Below are 16,499 nucleotides of genomic sequence, written 5' to 3' on the forward strand. Positions count from 1 at the left end.
GGATGATAGAGAAAGTATTCAGCTTGGTGGAGAGCAAATAAGGAGAGTTGATAAGTTTAAGTATTTGGGATCTTTTGTTAACGCTGGAGGAAGTATGGAAGAAGTAAAACATCGGGTACAGGCAGGCTGGAACAACTGGAGAGCGGCCTCGGGAGTTCTTTGTGACAAAAGAGTGCCGCTTAGGTTAAAAGGAAAATTTCACAAGACGTGGTAAGAACAGCAATGCTGTAATGGTACGGAAACAGCAAGCATGAGAAAAGCAGAGCAGAAGAAGATGGATGTGGGCAGAAATGAGAATGCTTAGGTGGATGTCTGGGGTAACAAGAGTGGATAGGATCAGAAATGACTACATAAGGGGGTCAACTAAGGTGGTGGAAGTATCAAAGAAAGTGCAGGAGGGGAGGCTGAGATGGTATGGACACCTGTTGAGGAGAGATGAGGACCACGCTGGGAGACATACTTTGGGGGTGGAGGTGCAAGGAAGAAGAAAAAGAGGGAGACCAAGATAGAGATGGAAGGACTGTGTGAGAGGAGACTTACACGAGAAGGGAATTGATGAGGCAGAAGCACAAGATAGAAATAGATGGAAACGGCTCATCCGAAACGGCGACCCCATATAAAATAAAAATGGGAATAAGCTGGGAAGAAAAAAGAAGTTTGATTAGGAATGTATTACATACATACACAATTACAGATTAATGATATATATATACATTTAGGTATATTAAATACATATACATACATATATATCGAATATAATACTCTAATATATATATAGATATAGGGATATGTATATATATATAATATTTATATATATGGTAGAATATATATCTATATATTATATATATATATTTATATATATATATATAATTTAGAATTAATATATATATAATATAATTATATATACATAGTATTTAAAATTTTTATATATATATATATTATAATATCTATATATATAATGCTATATATCTCTGTTATCTATATAGATATTATATATAGAGTACTATTATGTCTATATTATGTCTTTATCTGTATGTATATATTAATGATATCTATATCTATTCTATATATATCCATATATATAAATATATATATACGATATATATATATATATTTATCTATCATATCCTGTAATAAATACTATAGATCCTATATAATCTATATAATTATTTTCTATATAATATATATATATACTTATATTCTATATATATATATCTATATCTATCGATCGAAATAAAGATATTATTCTATATATATATATAGGCATATATAATATATATTAATATAGCATATTATTATATATATATATATATATATATCTATTGATAGTATATATATATAAAGTATATAAATATATATATATCATATATATATCTAGTATATATGCTATATATATATATATATATAGCTATATATATATATCTATAGATATATAGTATATATAGATATATAGATATATATATATATATATATATATATATATATATATATATGTAATATATACAGTAGGTTTAGCAACGTTCACTATCCATATGGGAAAAAGTCTTGTCCTTTCTAATGTCACTGTAGATCTCCTTTGTATCAAAATGTATTTAATTTACTACATAATTTATCCAAAAGTGTTAAAGTCGGGGAAAAAGGTGCGACGGAAATGTTTAAAGTTTTTTAATGTGTCCGTTTTGTGTTTGGATTGATCAGTTTAAGAACACGATATCTATTTTTTTACGTAGGAAGCGATTTTTGCACAAGATTTAAAGTCTTTTAAAAAGATAAACGAACAAAATTTAGTCTTATAACAAATAAACGAGCATAAATTTCAATTATTGCATGATATAAATGAATACAATTACTATCATCCGGTATAAATACTTTAATATGAGATAAATAAAAAATGTTTAGTGCTATTTTAACTCTGGAAATTGCAAATATTCGTCTGCATAGAGGTTCCAGCTTCTTTGTATTGCCAGTATTAACATATAAAAGTTCCTCAGATTTATGATTTTCGTCCATATCTCACACCTGAGAAATAAGTAGCTATAAATTTAAAATAAATTTGAATATAAATAAAATGTTCGTATTAATATTTTATTAAATAAGGACCAAATATATATACAATAGATTTTCTTATGTTTTAATGACGTCATAGAAGAGTCTAGCTATGACGTCACCTACTGAATAGGCTTTGTATTCTTTCGAAGCTTGAATTTCAAGTCAATGGGACCCTGTGGTGGGATTGTTCCATATAAATAGGGTTCATCTAATTAATAATGATAACTATTATGTTTTCCAGTATTCTTATAATACTTCTGGTACTAATTTTCTACGTTTTGCTCATGTGCATGTTCCACAATAAAGCAAGCATGTCTTGAATAATAATAATAATAATAATAATAATAATAATAATAATAATAATAATAATAGCATTAGTCTTGTAATGGAGAAAGAAATCGACGGTCATGTATGGGTGCAAATATATTTGTTAGCCACTGAGGCAGACTCGGTATGAGACCAGCTATTTTATCTCTATATTTTGGACCCAGTTTTGTTGCCATTTCTACTTCCATATCTCTCTCCTATTTGAGCGCCTTAGTGGCGTGGTCTGTAGGGTGTTGGCGTGCTACTTCGGTGGCCACAAGTTCGATTCTTGGGCATTCCATTGAGGGGTCAGAGATGTGTATTTCTGGTGATACAAGTTCACTCTCGACGTGGTTCGGAAGTCGCATAAAGCCGTTGGTCCCGTTGCTGAATAACCACTGGTTTCATGCAACGTAAAAACGCCATACAAACAAACAAACTAACTCCTCTATTTGACTCAGATTTCGTTGGACGTTTGAAATTAAGCTGGCTTTAACCAACACCAGTCCTTGCCGTAGAACTTGCGCCGAAATGCGGTTATGATTTTTATGGCGGATATCAGTTTTTACCATAGTTTTAAAATCACCTTTATTTTATTTGTTTAACTTATAAAATCAGCAACACAAATATTCATGTCAAACCATTTTCATTATAGCGCTGAATAATCCCTATGGATTTCCGTGCTTGGCTTCAAGCCTGAATTTCATACTCCATTCCATTCCATTCCGGCCCGTATCAGGTCTGTAAGGTAGCAGGAAAAGTGATATGGACCATTAAGACCGTGGTATGAACCATTAGACCATGGCATGGACCATTAGCTCGTGGTATGGACCATTAGATCGTGGCATGGACCATTATACCATGGTGAGGAGCATCAGATCGCGGTATGAACCATTAGCCCATGATGTGGACCTTTAGACCAAGGTGTGGCCCATTAGACCGTGGTGTGGACCATTAGATCGTGGTACGGACCATTAGATCGTGGCACGGACCATTAGACCATGGTATGGACCTCCCAATTCCGGACCCAACTAAACACAGCAACGACCTGAGGGATCAATGATTCCTGACCTCTACTTTCTATTTCCCACTTATGGGCACCGCCACTACTATACGCTTCAGTGCCCTGCCAATGCCACGGTTTATTTGTTTACGCCCTGATCTCCTGTCTCTCTCTTTCGTCAGTGAATAGAATGTTTTTTATAAGAGGAATCTGGTCTTAGGCAACTTTCGTATCTCTACAAGGGGAGGTTGTATGGAATGTAAATTTTAGGCAGAACAGTGATATATCTGCTATGATTCAGTAATTTTTTTTTTTTTATGATTTATGAGTTTTAGTAATAATACGATAGAAGGGCTGTCATATAATAATAATAATATAATAATAATAATAATAATAATAATAATAATAATAATAATAATAATAATAATAATAATAATAATAGCATGAGTCTATAAATGTAGAAGAAATTTTTCTGGATAATAATAATAATAATAATAATAATAATAATAATAATAATAATAATAATAATAATAATAATAATAATAATAATAGTTAATAATAATAATAATGAAAAAGTAAATCCACAATAATATGTCTGTTTGATCTTGTTATTTAAAATGCAAAGCAGAAAGCTTTCGATGACCTGCACGGTCCTCCTCGATTATGGGTTTTCCTTGAATAATAATAATAATAATATTCTCTTTTTCTGATAATTCGTCTTTCATAATCTGCGAGACTGCTAAGTAATTGGCCTATATTCTTGGTGTTTTTGTCGTATTTTGAATGTCAAGGTCTGGTATTATCAATACTAAAATATATGAAATGTATACATTTCATTCTGGTTGTATTTTAATATATATCCGGAGACTACAACGGCAGTGTAGATGGTGATCTCAGCTACTAACGACTTTATAGCGGAGATCACCATTTACACTCCTGTTGTAGTCTCCGGATATTTATATATATATGAAAATGCAACCAGAATAAAATATATATATATTTTTCATATATTTTAGTATTGATATCCCCAGGCCTTGACATTCAAAATAGCACGATAACACCATGAATATAGGGTAATTACTTAGCAGTCTCACAGATTATGAAAGAGCAAATAACAATAATAATAACCTAATAATAATAATAATAATAATAATAATACTAATAATAATAATAATAATAATAATAATAGACTCGCGCCTCATAAGACACAAGTGTTTGGACTCCCATCCGGAAATCGTCAAGGCATCGTCATGACCTTTGCCCGGCCCTCGTTAATCTAGTGGAACATTCAGAGCATAACTCCATAACTACAACAAACCTGCTCTGCCAAGTTTCAATTGCTCAGGGCCACAGACCTTGAGGTGGCTAACCCACCTGGGCCCAAATGGGACGGTATATAAGGGAGCCAGCAGTCTTGGAATGCCACAGTACGTAGTCAACGGCTCCTCTACTCGCAAACTGCATCATGAAGACTTTGGTAAGGACCTTTCGAAGCTTCTAGGGGTGGTGGAAGGCGGTTTGGATTCTCTCTCTCTCTCTCTCTCTCTCTCTCTCTCTCTCTCTCTCTGTGTTTCATTCGTATTTCACCTTAACCTCTCTCTCTCTCTCTCTCTCTCTCTCTCATATTCTATTTCATTCGTATTTGACCTTAACCTCTCTCTCTCTCTCTCTCTCTCTCTCTCTCTCTCTCTCTCTCTCTCTCTCTCTCTCTCATATTCTATTTCATTCATATTTGACCTTAACCTCTCTCTCTCTCAGTTCTCATTTCTCGTCTCTCTCTCCTCTCTCTCTCTCATATCTTTTATTTCCATTCGTTATGACTACTCTCCACATCTCTCTCGTCTCTCTCTCTCTCCTATCTCTCATTCCTATTCTTCCTATTTTACGGCTTCCTCTCTCTCTCCCTCGCTCCCTCTCTATTCCTACTTCTATTCATTATTCTTCCTTCTATTCAACTTAACCTCTCTCTCTCTCTCTATTCCTATTTCTTCTATTTATCCGCTCCTCTCTCTCTCTATCATTCGTATTTGACCTTACTCTCTCTCTCTCTCTCTCTCTCCTCCTCTCTCTCTCTCTCTCATAAATCTATTTCATTCGTATTTGACCTTAACCTCTCTATCTCTCTCTCTCTCTCTCATCTCTCTCTCTCTCGCTCTCTCTCTCTCTCTGTTATTTCATTCGTATTTTACCTTAACCTGCAGTCTATCTCCTCTCTCTCTCTCTCATTCGTATTTGACCTTAACCTCTCTCTCTCTCTCTCTCTCTCTCTCTCTCTCTCTCTCTCTCTCTCTCTTTTATTTCATTCGTATTTTACCTTAACCTGACAGCTCTCTCTCTCTCTCTCTCTCTCTCTCATTCGTATTTAACCTTAACCTCTCTCTCTCTCTCTCTCTCTCTCTCTCTCTCTCTCTCTTTTATTTCATTCGTATTTTACCTTAACCTGACAGCTCTCTCTCTCTCTCTCTCTCTCTCTCTCTCTCTCTCTCTCTCTCTCTCTCTATTTCATTAGTATTTTACCTTAACCTGACAGCTTTCTCTCTCTCTCTCTCTCTCTCTCTCTCTCTCTTTCTATTTCATTCGTATTTTACCTTAACCTGACAGCTTTCTCTCTCTCTCTCTCTCTCTCTCTCTCTCTCTCTCTCTCTCTCTTATTTTTTATTCCATTCGTATTTACCTTAACCTGACAACTTTCTCTCTCTCTCTCTCTCTCTCTCTCTCTCTCTCTCATTTTCTATTCCATTCGTATTTTACCTTAACCTACAGCTCTCTCTCTTCTTTCATTTCCTGTCTCATTTGTATTTCACTTCAGCTTTACAGCGTCTCTCAATTCCCATTTCTTTCGCATTCCACACCAGCGTTACTGTCAGTCTTTTCTTTTTACTATTTTTTCTTTCTCTCTCTCTCTCTCTCTCTCTCTCTCTCTAGTCATCTCAATACCATCTCTCTCTCTCTCTCGCTCTCTTCCTCTCTCCTCTCTCTCTCTCTCTCTCTCTCTCTCTCTCTCTCTCTCATTAATTTTCCTTGGAATTTCATCCCAGATTTACAGTTGTAGTGAGTTCTACTCAATTTTACTTTCAAGATTCGTTTTTAAGGAAGAAACTTGCCTTCCAAAATTGTAGGTGCTAACATAACGCTCCTAGTTCACATTTATAAAACCAAAGGATAAATCTTCACATTGTTTTTCAATCAAGTAGATTTTTTGGAGAATTCAATGAAATCGGATGTTTTCATTCACAGCAATATATCATTTAATAAATTCATGATCCCATTCTCTCTTCTGCCGAGTTTTAATTAATTTGTCTCTTCTGTGAAACACGTCGAGGTAACCACATTTTATATCACGAGAGTAGACCCTTCAGTGGTAGAAAAATATCTGCCTGGAACATCTTGAAACGCTGATAGTAGCCTTCAGACGGAAGGTGGTGCTTTGTCAAGGAATGTTTACAGCTGATCAGTGACTATCATTGTTCAGGAGTTAGGACATTAAACCCCTCTTAAGATAATATAGGCCAGTTTTGGTGTCGGAGTATTATCACACAGTTTGTGATGACATATTTCCAAAAGAACAAGGACTCTAGAAAACGTTGAAGAGGGACACACAATCAGAGTAGTTTGTCTCTCCATTTTCTCACAAAATGCTAACAAGACGAACATTTTATTTTCAGGTTGTTTTGGCAGTGGTGGGCGTATGCTCAGCGGTCCCTTTCATCCAGGACACCCCTGAAGTAGCTGCTGAGAAAGCTCGCTTTTTCCAGGCATTCCAGGCTGCTCAGCAAGCTGCTACCCCACAACATCATAACTTCATACCCCACCAGGCCCACAACCCAGTCCATCACGTGACTCACCACCACCAGGCGCACATCCCAGTCCATCACATGGCTCACCACCACCACCACCAGGCCCAGTTCACACCCAAGTGGACAGGACCTGTGGCTGCCACTGTGCCTGCTGGAGTCGACGGAACCGTCACCCCCGTTGGTGACACAGCTGACGTCAGTGCTGCTCGCCAGGCCTTCTTCAACGCCTACCAGGCTCAGCTATCAGCAACTGTAGGAGCTGCCCCAGCGTTCCCTCAGGCTGCCCCAGCGTTCCCTCAGGCTGCCCCAGCGTTCCCTCAGGCTTTTCCAGCCCACGTTTCAGCCCACACCTTCAATGCAGTGCACGCTGCTCCTGCCCAGCCAAGTGGACTGGTCCAGTAGCTGCCACAGTTCCTGCTGGTCTTCCAGGCTCTACCAGCCAGGTGGCTGACACCCCTGAAGTCCAGGCAGCAAAGGCTGCCTTCTTCCAGACTTTCCAGAGACAGGTGGCGGCAGCAGCACCCGCAGTTCCTGTTTGGGGATAAATGAACGTACTGTGATACTTAGGTTAAGTTGCACTTAAAATGTAAATAAAGTAAACCATATGTACATTTATATTAAAAAACACAAATTTCCATAACAGGTACTGAACTAAAATATAAAAATATGAGTGATTTTTTGTTTCTTTTCTATTACATAGGCGTTCCTAATTTGTTTGTAATATAGGTCAGTAATCCATGTGATTATTATGACAATATTATTTACGTTACTTTAACAATATTCAAAGATTATAATTTGGAAGTGCTAGGCGGGAACTAAAAAGGAAGAACTAGAATGTACAGAATTCATTGTGTGGGAAAAATACTGGAACAAAGAAGGGAAACAATGCAGTATGCCCAAAGACTTCTCAAGCGCTGTTGACGCAGCCAAATATGGCAACAACCCTAGAAAGAAGGGAAACAAAATCTTTTCAGACTTAGCAAATTCATCTGAAGAGACACCATCAATGTTACGTTCTTTGTTAGTTTCTATTCTATGACTTAGCAATTATTTTTTCTTAGAGAAATCTTACACTGGGAAGAGAAGATCGGCGTGCTGCTGATTCCGCCAGTGTTGAATCTTTCCTGTGATCTTCAGAAAGGAGATTTCTCTGTAGAAGTGATTCAGAGATTAAACTATATGCAAAATCGCTTAATGCCATTTTTCAGAAGGCTGGAAATTGCCACCTCAGTCTTTTAGCTCAGGATACAGAACCAACTGAGTGAGAAATACTAGTAAAAAAGAGATAGAGATTTTGACATAGAGGAGTAGCAAACAGCCTATATAAATGAACCAATTTTATTTCTAGAATTTAATACAATGCATTCTAAAAGTTATCCAGTATCTTATAATAGCAGGAATTACGTATTAGTGGCGTATCTGCGGAGTCAGTCAAGGGAGCCAGCAATCATTCATTTAGTTGGACACAGCTTCCAACTGCCTCTGGTATGCCTTCTGGAAGGCATACTTGGCATCCAGCACTTCCTGGGTGTAAGGAACTTGCCCTGGAGAGCCTGGAAGGCCGGCAGGTACTGAGGATGCGAATGGTCCAGGCCATCTTGGTTGTTGGACATATGTTGCTGCAGGAACAACCTTTGCCACATATGCAGGGTCAGACTTTGCTTTGTATGCAGGATCACCCTTTGTTCTGAATTCGGCTGTTGAAGGAGCAACCTTTGCCACATACACAGGAGATCCTTCATAACCTTGTTTTGCTAAATATGCAGGATCAGTCTTTGCTCTGTAGGTAGCTGATGTTTGAGGGACAGCCTGGAGCTCATATTTATATGGTGTTTGAGGATCGTCCTTCACTACATATGTCCCTGATGTTGTTGGAACAGCCTTGAACAAATATTTGACTGATGTTTCAGGATTAGTCTTGACAACATACTTAGCTGAGCCTGCAGAATAGGGCTTTGCTGCATATTCAGCTGCAGTTCCTGGATCAGGCTTATACAAATACTTGGAGGACGTTTCAGGATCAGTCTTCAGTAAATACTTGACTGATGTTTCAGATCCAGACTTTGCTCTGTAAGAAGGCGATGGAACAGCCTTATACAAATATCTATTTGATGTTGCAGTATCAGTCTTTAGCACGTACTTAGCTGATGTTGCAGGATCAGTCTTGAGCACATAGGAGGCTGATTCAGACGAACCTTTAGTGGCCGCTACTTGTGCTCTGTAGGCTCTGTAGAACGCATCAGTAGCAGCCCTGACTTCGGCTGTGTCACTGACGGGCGTGACCCTTCCATCAACGCCGGCAGGCACAGAGGAAGCGAAGGGTCCTCTGTAGGCTGGCTGGGGCTCTGAGTACTTGCTGGAGGAAGCAGCTTGTTTGGCAGCTCGGAAAGCTTCGAAGAAGCGAGCTCTCTCTGCTTCCACTTCGGGGGTGAACTGGGCGGAAGCCAGGCACACACCAAATACAGCCAGAACCACCTGAGAGTAGAAACAATGACATTGTTCTTGCTGAATGTGAAGAGCGAAATGATACAGGTGATGCAAACAGTTTCACTATTATTGGAGATCTTTATTTGAAGAGATGTCCTCTATTTTACGCTAATCAACATTCTGATGCTTTAAAAACAATACTTGGTTCTATCATACTGACCAAAAAGGGTCCACAGTTTTACTTTCAGGCTACAAGTAGAGATTTCCAGACAAGAGATGCAGTTAAACTATAGACAACAAAGGTAAAAGCAGGATTTAGATTCTTTTAAAACTTAAAGGTTCTTTACCAGAGTTCTCATGTTGATGATCAGATGATGCCAGGCCGCAACTACGAATACTCAACGTGATCTTGGCCCTTTTATACGAATTCGGACGGCCCAAGGACCAACTATATCAACCCAAAACATTCTGGTTTGCGAACTTTGTTAACGGTAGTGTCTTCACTGGTTTTTTATTTATTATTCTAATGTGACATTATCCCCCTTACTTCGAAGGGAGGCGAGGTTAAAGACTTTAAAAATGTGGAACAGTTGGTAATATGGACTGAAATCATCCGTTATGAGGAAGAAATTTATTATCCCATAAAAAATGCCTGATAAAAATTTGCATCTTAGCTCCTGGTTATAAACTGGTAAATGGCAGACATCTAGCAACTGGAATGAAAGAGACAAGTGGAAGGGACACAGTGTCACCTATGACCTTACCAGTGAAACCTGATAACTCGAGGAATGATGGGAAATGTTACGAAAAATGAAACATTTAGGATCGTAATGCCAAAGACATTTGTAATGAATAAGCATATCGTTATATTTCACATTTGAGGGCCCTTTGGTAACAGTGAGAGAGAGAGAGAGAGAGAGAGAGAGAGAGAGAGAGAGAGAGAGAGAGAGAGAGAGAGATGGGATACACAGACAGCGTTAATAAAAAAAACTATACTTCATTAAAATCGTATGCATTAAGCTACTTTTCGACCACTTCTTGTAAAACCTCACTTAAAATAGAACATGTTAGCATAACAGCTCTGGGAGTGTCTAAGGAATTAAAACACTCGTGTCATGATTGAGAGGGACTCAAAAAATTAGGATTAATCTAATTTCATAAACTTAGATGTTGAAATACTCTTAAGATGGGTTTTATAGAAAAATGTCATAATAAAAAAATTAATATTACCAGCATCAGGACCTATAATGATAATAAAGGGCCTCAGTGGTGTGATCGGTATGGTCTTGGCCTGCCACCTCGTTTGCCGCGAGTACGATTCTCGGGGATTCCATTGAGGTGTGAGAGATGTGTATTTCTGTTGATAGAATTTCACTCTCGACCTGGCTCGGAAGACATGGAAAGTCGTTGGTCCCGTTGCTGAATAGTAATTGGTTCCAAGCAACGTAAAAACACCATACAAATAAACATAATGATAATAATAATGATGAATATTTAAAGAACTGTATCAGTAATTACATTAAAAAAATAGTAATTTTGATATAAAATCAGAGAATTCATCTATAGATATACCATCAACATCACCTTTGCATCTGCTTGCTTCATTAGTAGTTTGAATTTAGTATATATATATATATATATATATATATATATATATATATATATATATATATATATATAGTATATATATACTAGCAACGTGATCATGCTTATAATAACCACAAAATATTATTGTAATTTTTTTTATCATTATTATTTTTATTCATTGAACAGAATGGCCTTTTGGATGCCAGTGAGTTTGTGCTGTAGCTTCCCAATCTCTCCAATGAGTTACTTTGTAGCAGCAGGTAAACCATACAGTAGCCGTCCAAAGTTGATTTATTCCTTGACGTCTCGGTAAAGCTGTTTACCATTTTCAAAAAGACAAATGAGGTCAGGGGTACAAATATGCTATATTTATACACACAACCTGGCTTACAGAGATTTTTGGCAATATTTGATTGGTTGTCAAATCTTGTCTTGGTGCACAATGGCTCATCTGATGTAGATGCTGATTGGCTGGAGCCAAGTCCTAGGAGTTCTGGTTGTAGGGTGAACTGCCTGAAGTATTGAGAGGCTGAACTGTTATCCCAGTGAGGCACCTTGACTTCCTCCTGATACTGATGGGGAGCAGAAGGGTCTCCTGGGTTACATTCAGCAATGGCTTCAATCTGAGGATGGTGAAGGTCTTCGTACATCACAAGCGGCAATAGTTGTTGTCGTCTTCTGGGATTCTTCCGCTTCTTACGATCTGCTGGCATTGGGGGATATTGCCGTGTTCCCTCAGGTAATGTTGGTATACTGACCCTTTGATTAGGTGGACTGCAATCCTCTTGGAGAGTTGAGTCATAGTCATACTGATGTACGAATGGCAACATCCATTTTCAGGGTTATGATATTTGGCAAACCACTCCTCTCTTCTCTATGGGAATATCGCTAGTGATAGGGCTGTATGTCATCAGGTGCTGGACTGTCTTCTGATCCTTGTAGTAGATTGTAAGTTAGCTTTTTTGTCCACATTGGTGATTTTTCATGGGCGTCAATAACATTCTTCAGGGCTGCTTTATCTCATACTCAGTGCTCATGTAGTCCCTGTTGAACAGTCTAATGATGTTCTCATTCACAGCAAGAGTGTGGTTCTCCTGACAATACCATCTGTTGATGGCATTTCTTTTCACCTAGGTGGCCCAATGGTAAGAATGTTCTTGGTGTTCCAATATGATTATGAAAAGGCAAGAAGTATGTAGGCATTCATGATGGCAGATTTAAATTTATCTGGGAATTCATTCACTATGGCCCCTCAGATGCTGAAGCCTTGCGGAGGATGGGGGCTTAGGGTTCAGCAGCTGGGCCCTGATGCCTGGTGGGAACTGCTTTCTCGCTGGGCCTTGGTGCCCAGCTTTTGATCCCAAACGAAATAAAGGTCAGCTTCTACTAAAAACATTTCATCTTTCTGCCTTCCTCCCCCTATAAGGTATGGATTCTATGATGACGACTATTGGCTTGGTTTTGGACATGATTTAGTCTAAATCTTGGGATTTGAAGGAGGGTGAGGATGGACGGCATGCCACCTCACCCGTAGAACTCTAGTACCTGACGTGGTCGAGCGAGGGGAAAGTTTAATGTCAAACCCTATCCTCAATGCCGGGTCTGATCTCGACGGACATCATGACGCCTTAGCACTGGGGATAGGGTGTATATCCAGTAATTACCCCTAGGAATACCCTAATTAAAGTGTGACTCCATGGTGGGTATGGGGAATATCTGGATGAACTATGTATTTTACGTTCTATGGCAACCCCCCCTATTTCTGTTGACGACCCTATGCTTTCATCAAAGGACTTGTCCACGGAACCCAAACATCAATTTTCCATGGACGGTCCCCAGGATCAATGTAGTATCCCTGGGACGAATGACAGACGGACACAGTTGACGACCCAAAGCAATGCGAGTAAATATAATACAGCCAGGAAATCTAAACAAAAAGCATCTGGTTCCAGTATTGTCACACTTGAACCATTTGCCATGAAGAAAAATAATAAATATGAAATAGCTCCTGGGGTCTTTGTACCCAATTCCTTTAATAAATACCTTAATTTGAAGCTAGAAGGTGACAATACAGACATTTTTCAAGTGCATAGGGAAATCGTGAAATGTTGTGGCAGACAGCCAAAAATAACACCGCAGAATGGAAACATGCTCCTGGTAGAAAGCATCTCCCCAGAGGAAAGTATCAAGTTGATGGGATTGTCAGACCTTGCGGGAGTTACAGTTGAGTGTACTCCCCACTCCAGCCTGAACTCCAGCAAGGGCTTGATTTATGCCCCTCAGTTGATGGCTTTCTCTGAGGAGAGACTTTTAACAGAATTAAAAGACCAGGGTGTAATAAAAGTGGAAAGGATGTCAAAGAAGGTTGATAATAACAGAATACCTCAGCCTACCTTAATATTAACTTTTGACACCTTAAGACTTCCGGAATATGTGTTTGCAGCCTGGTATAGGTTTAAGGTAAAGCAGCACATCCCGAGACCCAGAAGGTGTTTCCATTGCCAGCATTTTGGACACACCCTACAATCATGCCGATCCAAATTGCAAGAAAATCCTGCAGTCTGTGTCAACTGTGGAGAGGATGAGCATGGTATGTGCACCAGGGAACCTAAATGTGTTCACTGTGGTGAGGGACATGCATCATCGTCTCAGCAGTGTGATATATATTTACTCGAAAAGGAAATCCAAGCCATTAGAGTAATAGAAAGAACAACATTTAAGGAAGCACGAGAGAGAGCCAAAACAAAGATTGTAAGACCCGGGCTAAGTTTTGCTACTGTAGTAGCAAAATTAAGAAACCAAAAGAAAGAGACAAATAAAAAAGCCCAAGTTAGGAGCACAAATGTAGAATCAAATAAAGAATCGTTAAAGAGACAGCTAACTGAATCATTAGAGTCAATTGATGATGAGAAAGTAAAGACAAGGTTCACTAGAACCAACAAGAAAGGCCCTAGTATGGAATTGGAAAAAATTGAAGTGCCAGTTGAGATACACCCTCCACCATCTGCCTCATTGGAGGCAAGGCCAGTGGTTGCTGGTCTGGTGCCAGCTTCTGTTGGTGCCAACTCCTCTTTGGAGGACAAACCAGCAGATGCTGGTCCCCTGGTGCCAGTCCTCGCTGGTACTTCTGCCTCATTAGAGGCAGAGCTGGCAACCGCCAGCAATACAAAGGCATCTTGAGGTGGTCTCTTTAGAGAACACCTCTGCTTTCTCCATCTCGACAGAGATGGAGAGTGGAGAAACTAAAAAACCCTTCAGTGCAAGGACACTGAAGGAAAAGATGTTGCTCTATGAAGGCAATAACTCCACCCAAGAGGCCAACAAAACCTTCCATTAAAATGCCTCCCCCTAGTAGGAAAAAGAGCTCTCCCAATCTTGTCAAAAGGAACCATAATGTTGGTCCCAAACATAAATAAATTCACTTCCATTATTCAATGGAATTGTCAGGGACTGCGAGCAAAGTATGAGGAAGTCAAGCTTTTGATCTATGAGCACTCCCCTGTAGGGTTATGTTTGCAGGAGACCTTGCTAGGTTAATATACACCTTGTCCTAGGGAATATGTTCACTATAGAACTAAATTTGATTTAGAGGTGGGAAATCATGGTGGATCCCTCATCTACATCCGTCGAGATGTGCCACACTACCAAGTGAAACTAAATACTCCACTTCAAGCTGTGGCTGTAAGAATTAATTTAAGAAGGAAATATACTTTATGTTCCCTTTACATTCCACCCAATAGCCATGTCTCCCAAGAGAACTTGATATACATGATGCAGCAACTACCAGAGCCATTTCTTCTACTTGGTGACTTCAATAGTAGACATCCATGGTGGGGAGATGTAACATCAAATCAAAAAGGGAATATGATGGCATCTTTAATAGAAACTGAAGATATAGGTCTTCTTAATACTGGAGAACCTACCCATTACCACATTCAGACAGGCACCGTCTCCTGCATCGACCATTCAATATGTAGCTCCAACTGCAGTGTTGATTTTAGTTGGAGAACAAGTGATGACTGGCATACCAGTGACCATTCTCCAATTGTGATCGACACCAATGATGGTCCACCTATCCCGAGATCACCACGGTGGTGCTTGGAGAAAGCAAATTGGAGAAAATTCAAAGATTTGGGTGAGTTGGAGGGGGAGGCAAAAGATTTCCCAAGTGTAGATGATGCCATTGATCTACTCAATGGAACATTACATACTGCAGGTCTGCACTCAATTCCTCGAACTAAAGGACTATTCAGGAGATGGCCAGTACCATGGTGGTCAGAAGACCTAAGGTTGTTACACCGAGCTACCAGGTCATCATTGACCAGGTGCCGTAGACATTGCACCTTAGACAATGTCATAATTCACAAACAGTGTAGGGCACGATTTCGAAAAGCCATGAAAGCTGCCAGAAGACAAGCATGGGCCGGATATGTATCCTCTATTAACAGCAGAACACCAGTCTGTAGCATTTGGAAGAAAATTAGAAAAATTCAGGGTAAATTTACACCCAATCCTCCTCCAGTACTTAAATTGAATAATAATCATGTTACTGATGCCACAGAAATTAGTGATGTTTTCTGAACACTGCTAGAGTCTAAGAAAAATCAGATAGTTCCCCAGGACATCATTTCAGAATGATGGAAGAACAACAGGTACTTGACTTTTCATCAAACAAAGCTGAATCATATAATATGCCTTTTTCTGAAAGGGAATTTGACTCTGCTTTATCTAGGAGCAAGAACACTGCCCTTGGTCCAGATGAGATTCCTTATGAAATGTTTAAACACATTTCAAAGAACACAAAACTTTTTACAATAAGTATTATCAATAGAATATGGGATGAAAGTAGCTACCCTAGCATATGGGAATTAGCTACCATGTTACCATTCCTTAAGCCTGGAAAAGATCCTCTCTGTGCATCAAGTTACCGCCCCATTGCTTTAACATGTTGTTTATGTAAATTGATGGAAAAAATGGTAAATGTAAGACTGATGTGGTATCTAGAGCACAACAATATTCTAACGCCCTCTCAGTGTGGTTTTCGAAAAATGCACTCCACCCTAGACATCTTACTGCAACTCGAAGCCTCTGTCTGTGAAGCCTTTGCCTCCAAGCAACACCATGTGACAGTGTTTTTTGATACAGAAAAGGCATATGACACTTTGTGTATCCCAGTACTCCTGTCTGGAGGTTACCTGATGTGAAATTCTGCAGGTACTTCAGTGGAGCAAAGAGGGATAAATCTGATGAGGAAATGAGGTCCATATTTTTAGAACATGTATCAGAGCATGTAGATACAAGTTTTATATTTACTGATGGCTCTAAGTCCA

At 38.9% G+C, this 16,499-nt stretch overlaps 1 protein-coding gene and 1 pseudogene across 1 annotated transcript; one reads left to right on the plus strand and one right to left on the minus strand.

The window, feature by feature from the left end:
• The first annotated feature begins 4,765 nt into the window (after nt 1-4,765).
• Nucleotides 4,766-7,829, plus strand: LOC135200412 (cuticle protein CP1499-like; annotated as a pseudogene).
• Nucleotides 7,830-8,477: 648 nt separating this feature from the next.
• Nucleotides 8,478-9,997, minus strand: LOC135200407 (adhesive plaque matrix protein-like). The gene is made up of 2 exons (XM_064229037.1): nt 9,930-9,997; nt 8,478-9,630 (listed from the first exon to the last, which is right to left on the minus strand). Exons 1-2 carry the CDS (start codon nt 9,939-9,941, stop codon nt 8,611-8,613), a joined length of 1,032 nt encoding a protein of 343 aa, XP_064085107.1. The 5' UTR covers nt 9,942-9,997; the 3' UTR covers nt 8,478-8,610.
• Between the last annotated feature and the right edge of the window lie 6,502 nt (nt 9,998-16,499).

The sequence above is a fragment of the Macrobrachium nipponense genome, chromosome 26 (genome assembly GCF_015104395.2).
Source record: "Macrobrachium nipponense isolate FS-2020 chromosome 26, ASM1510439v2, whole genome shotgun sequence".
Taxonomy (NCBI): Eukaryota; Metazoa; Arthropoda; class Malacostraca; order Decapoda; family Palaemonidae; genus Macrobrachium; species Macrobrachium nipponense.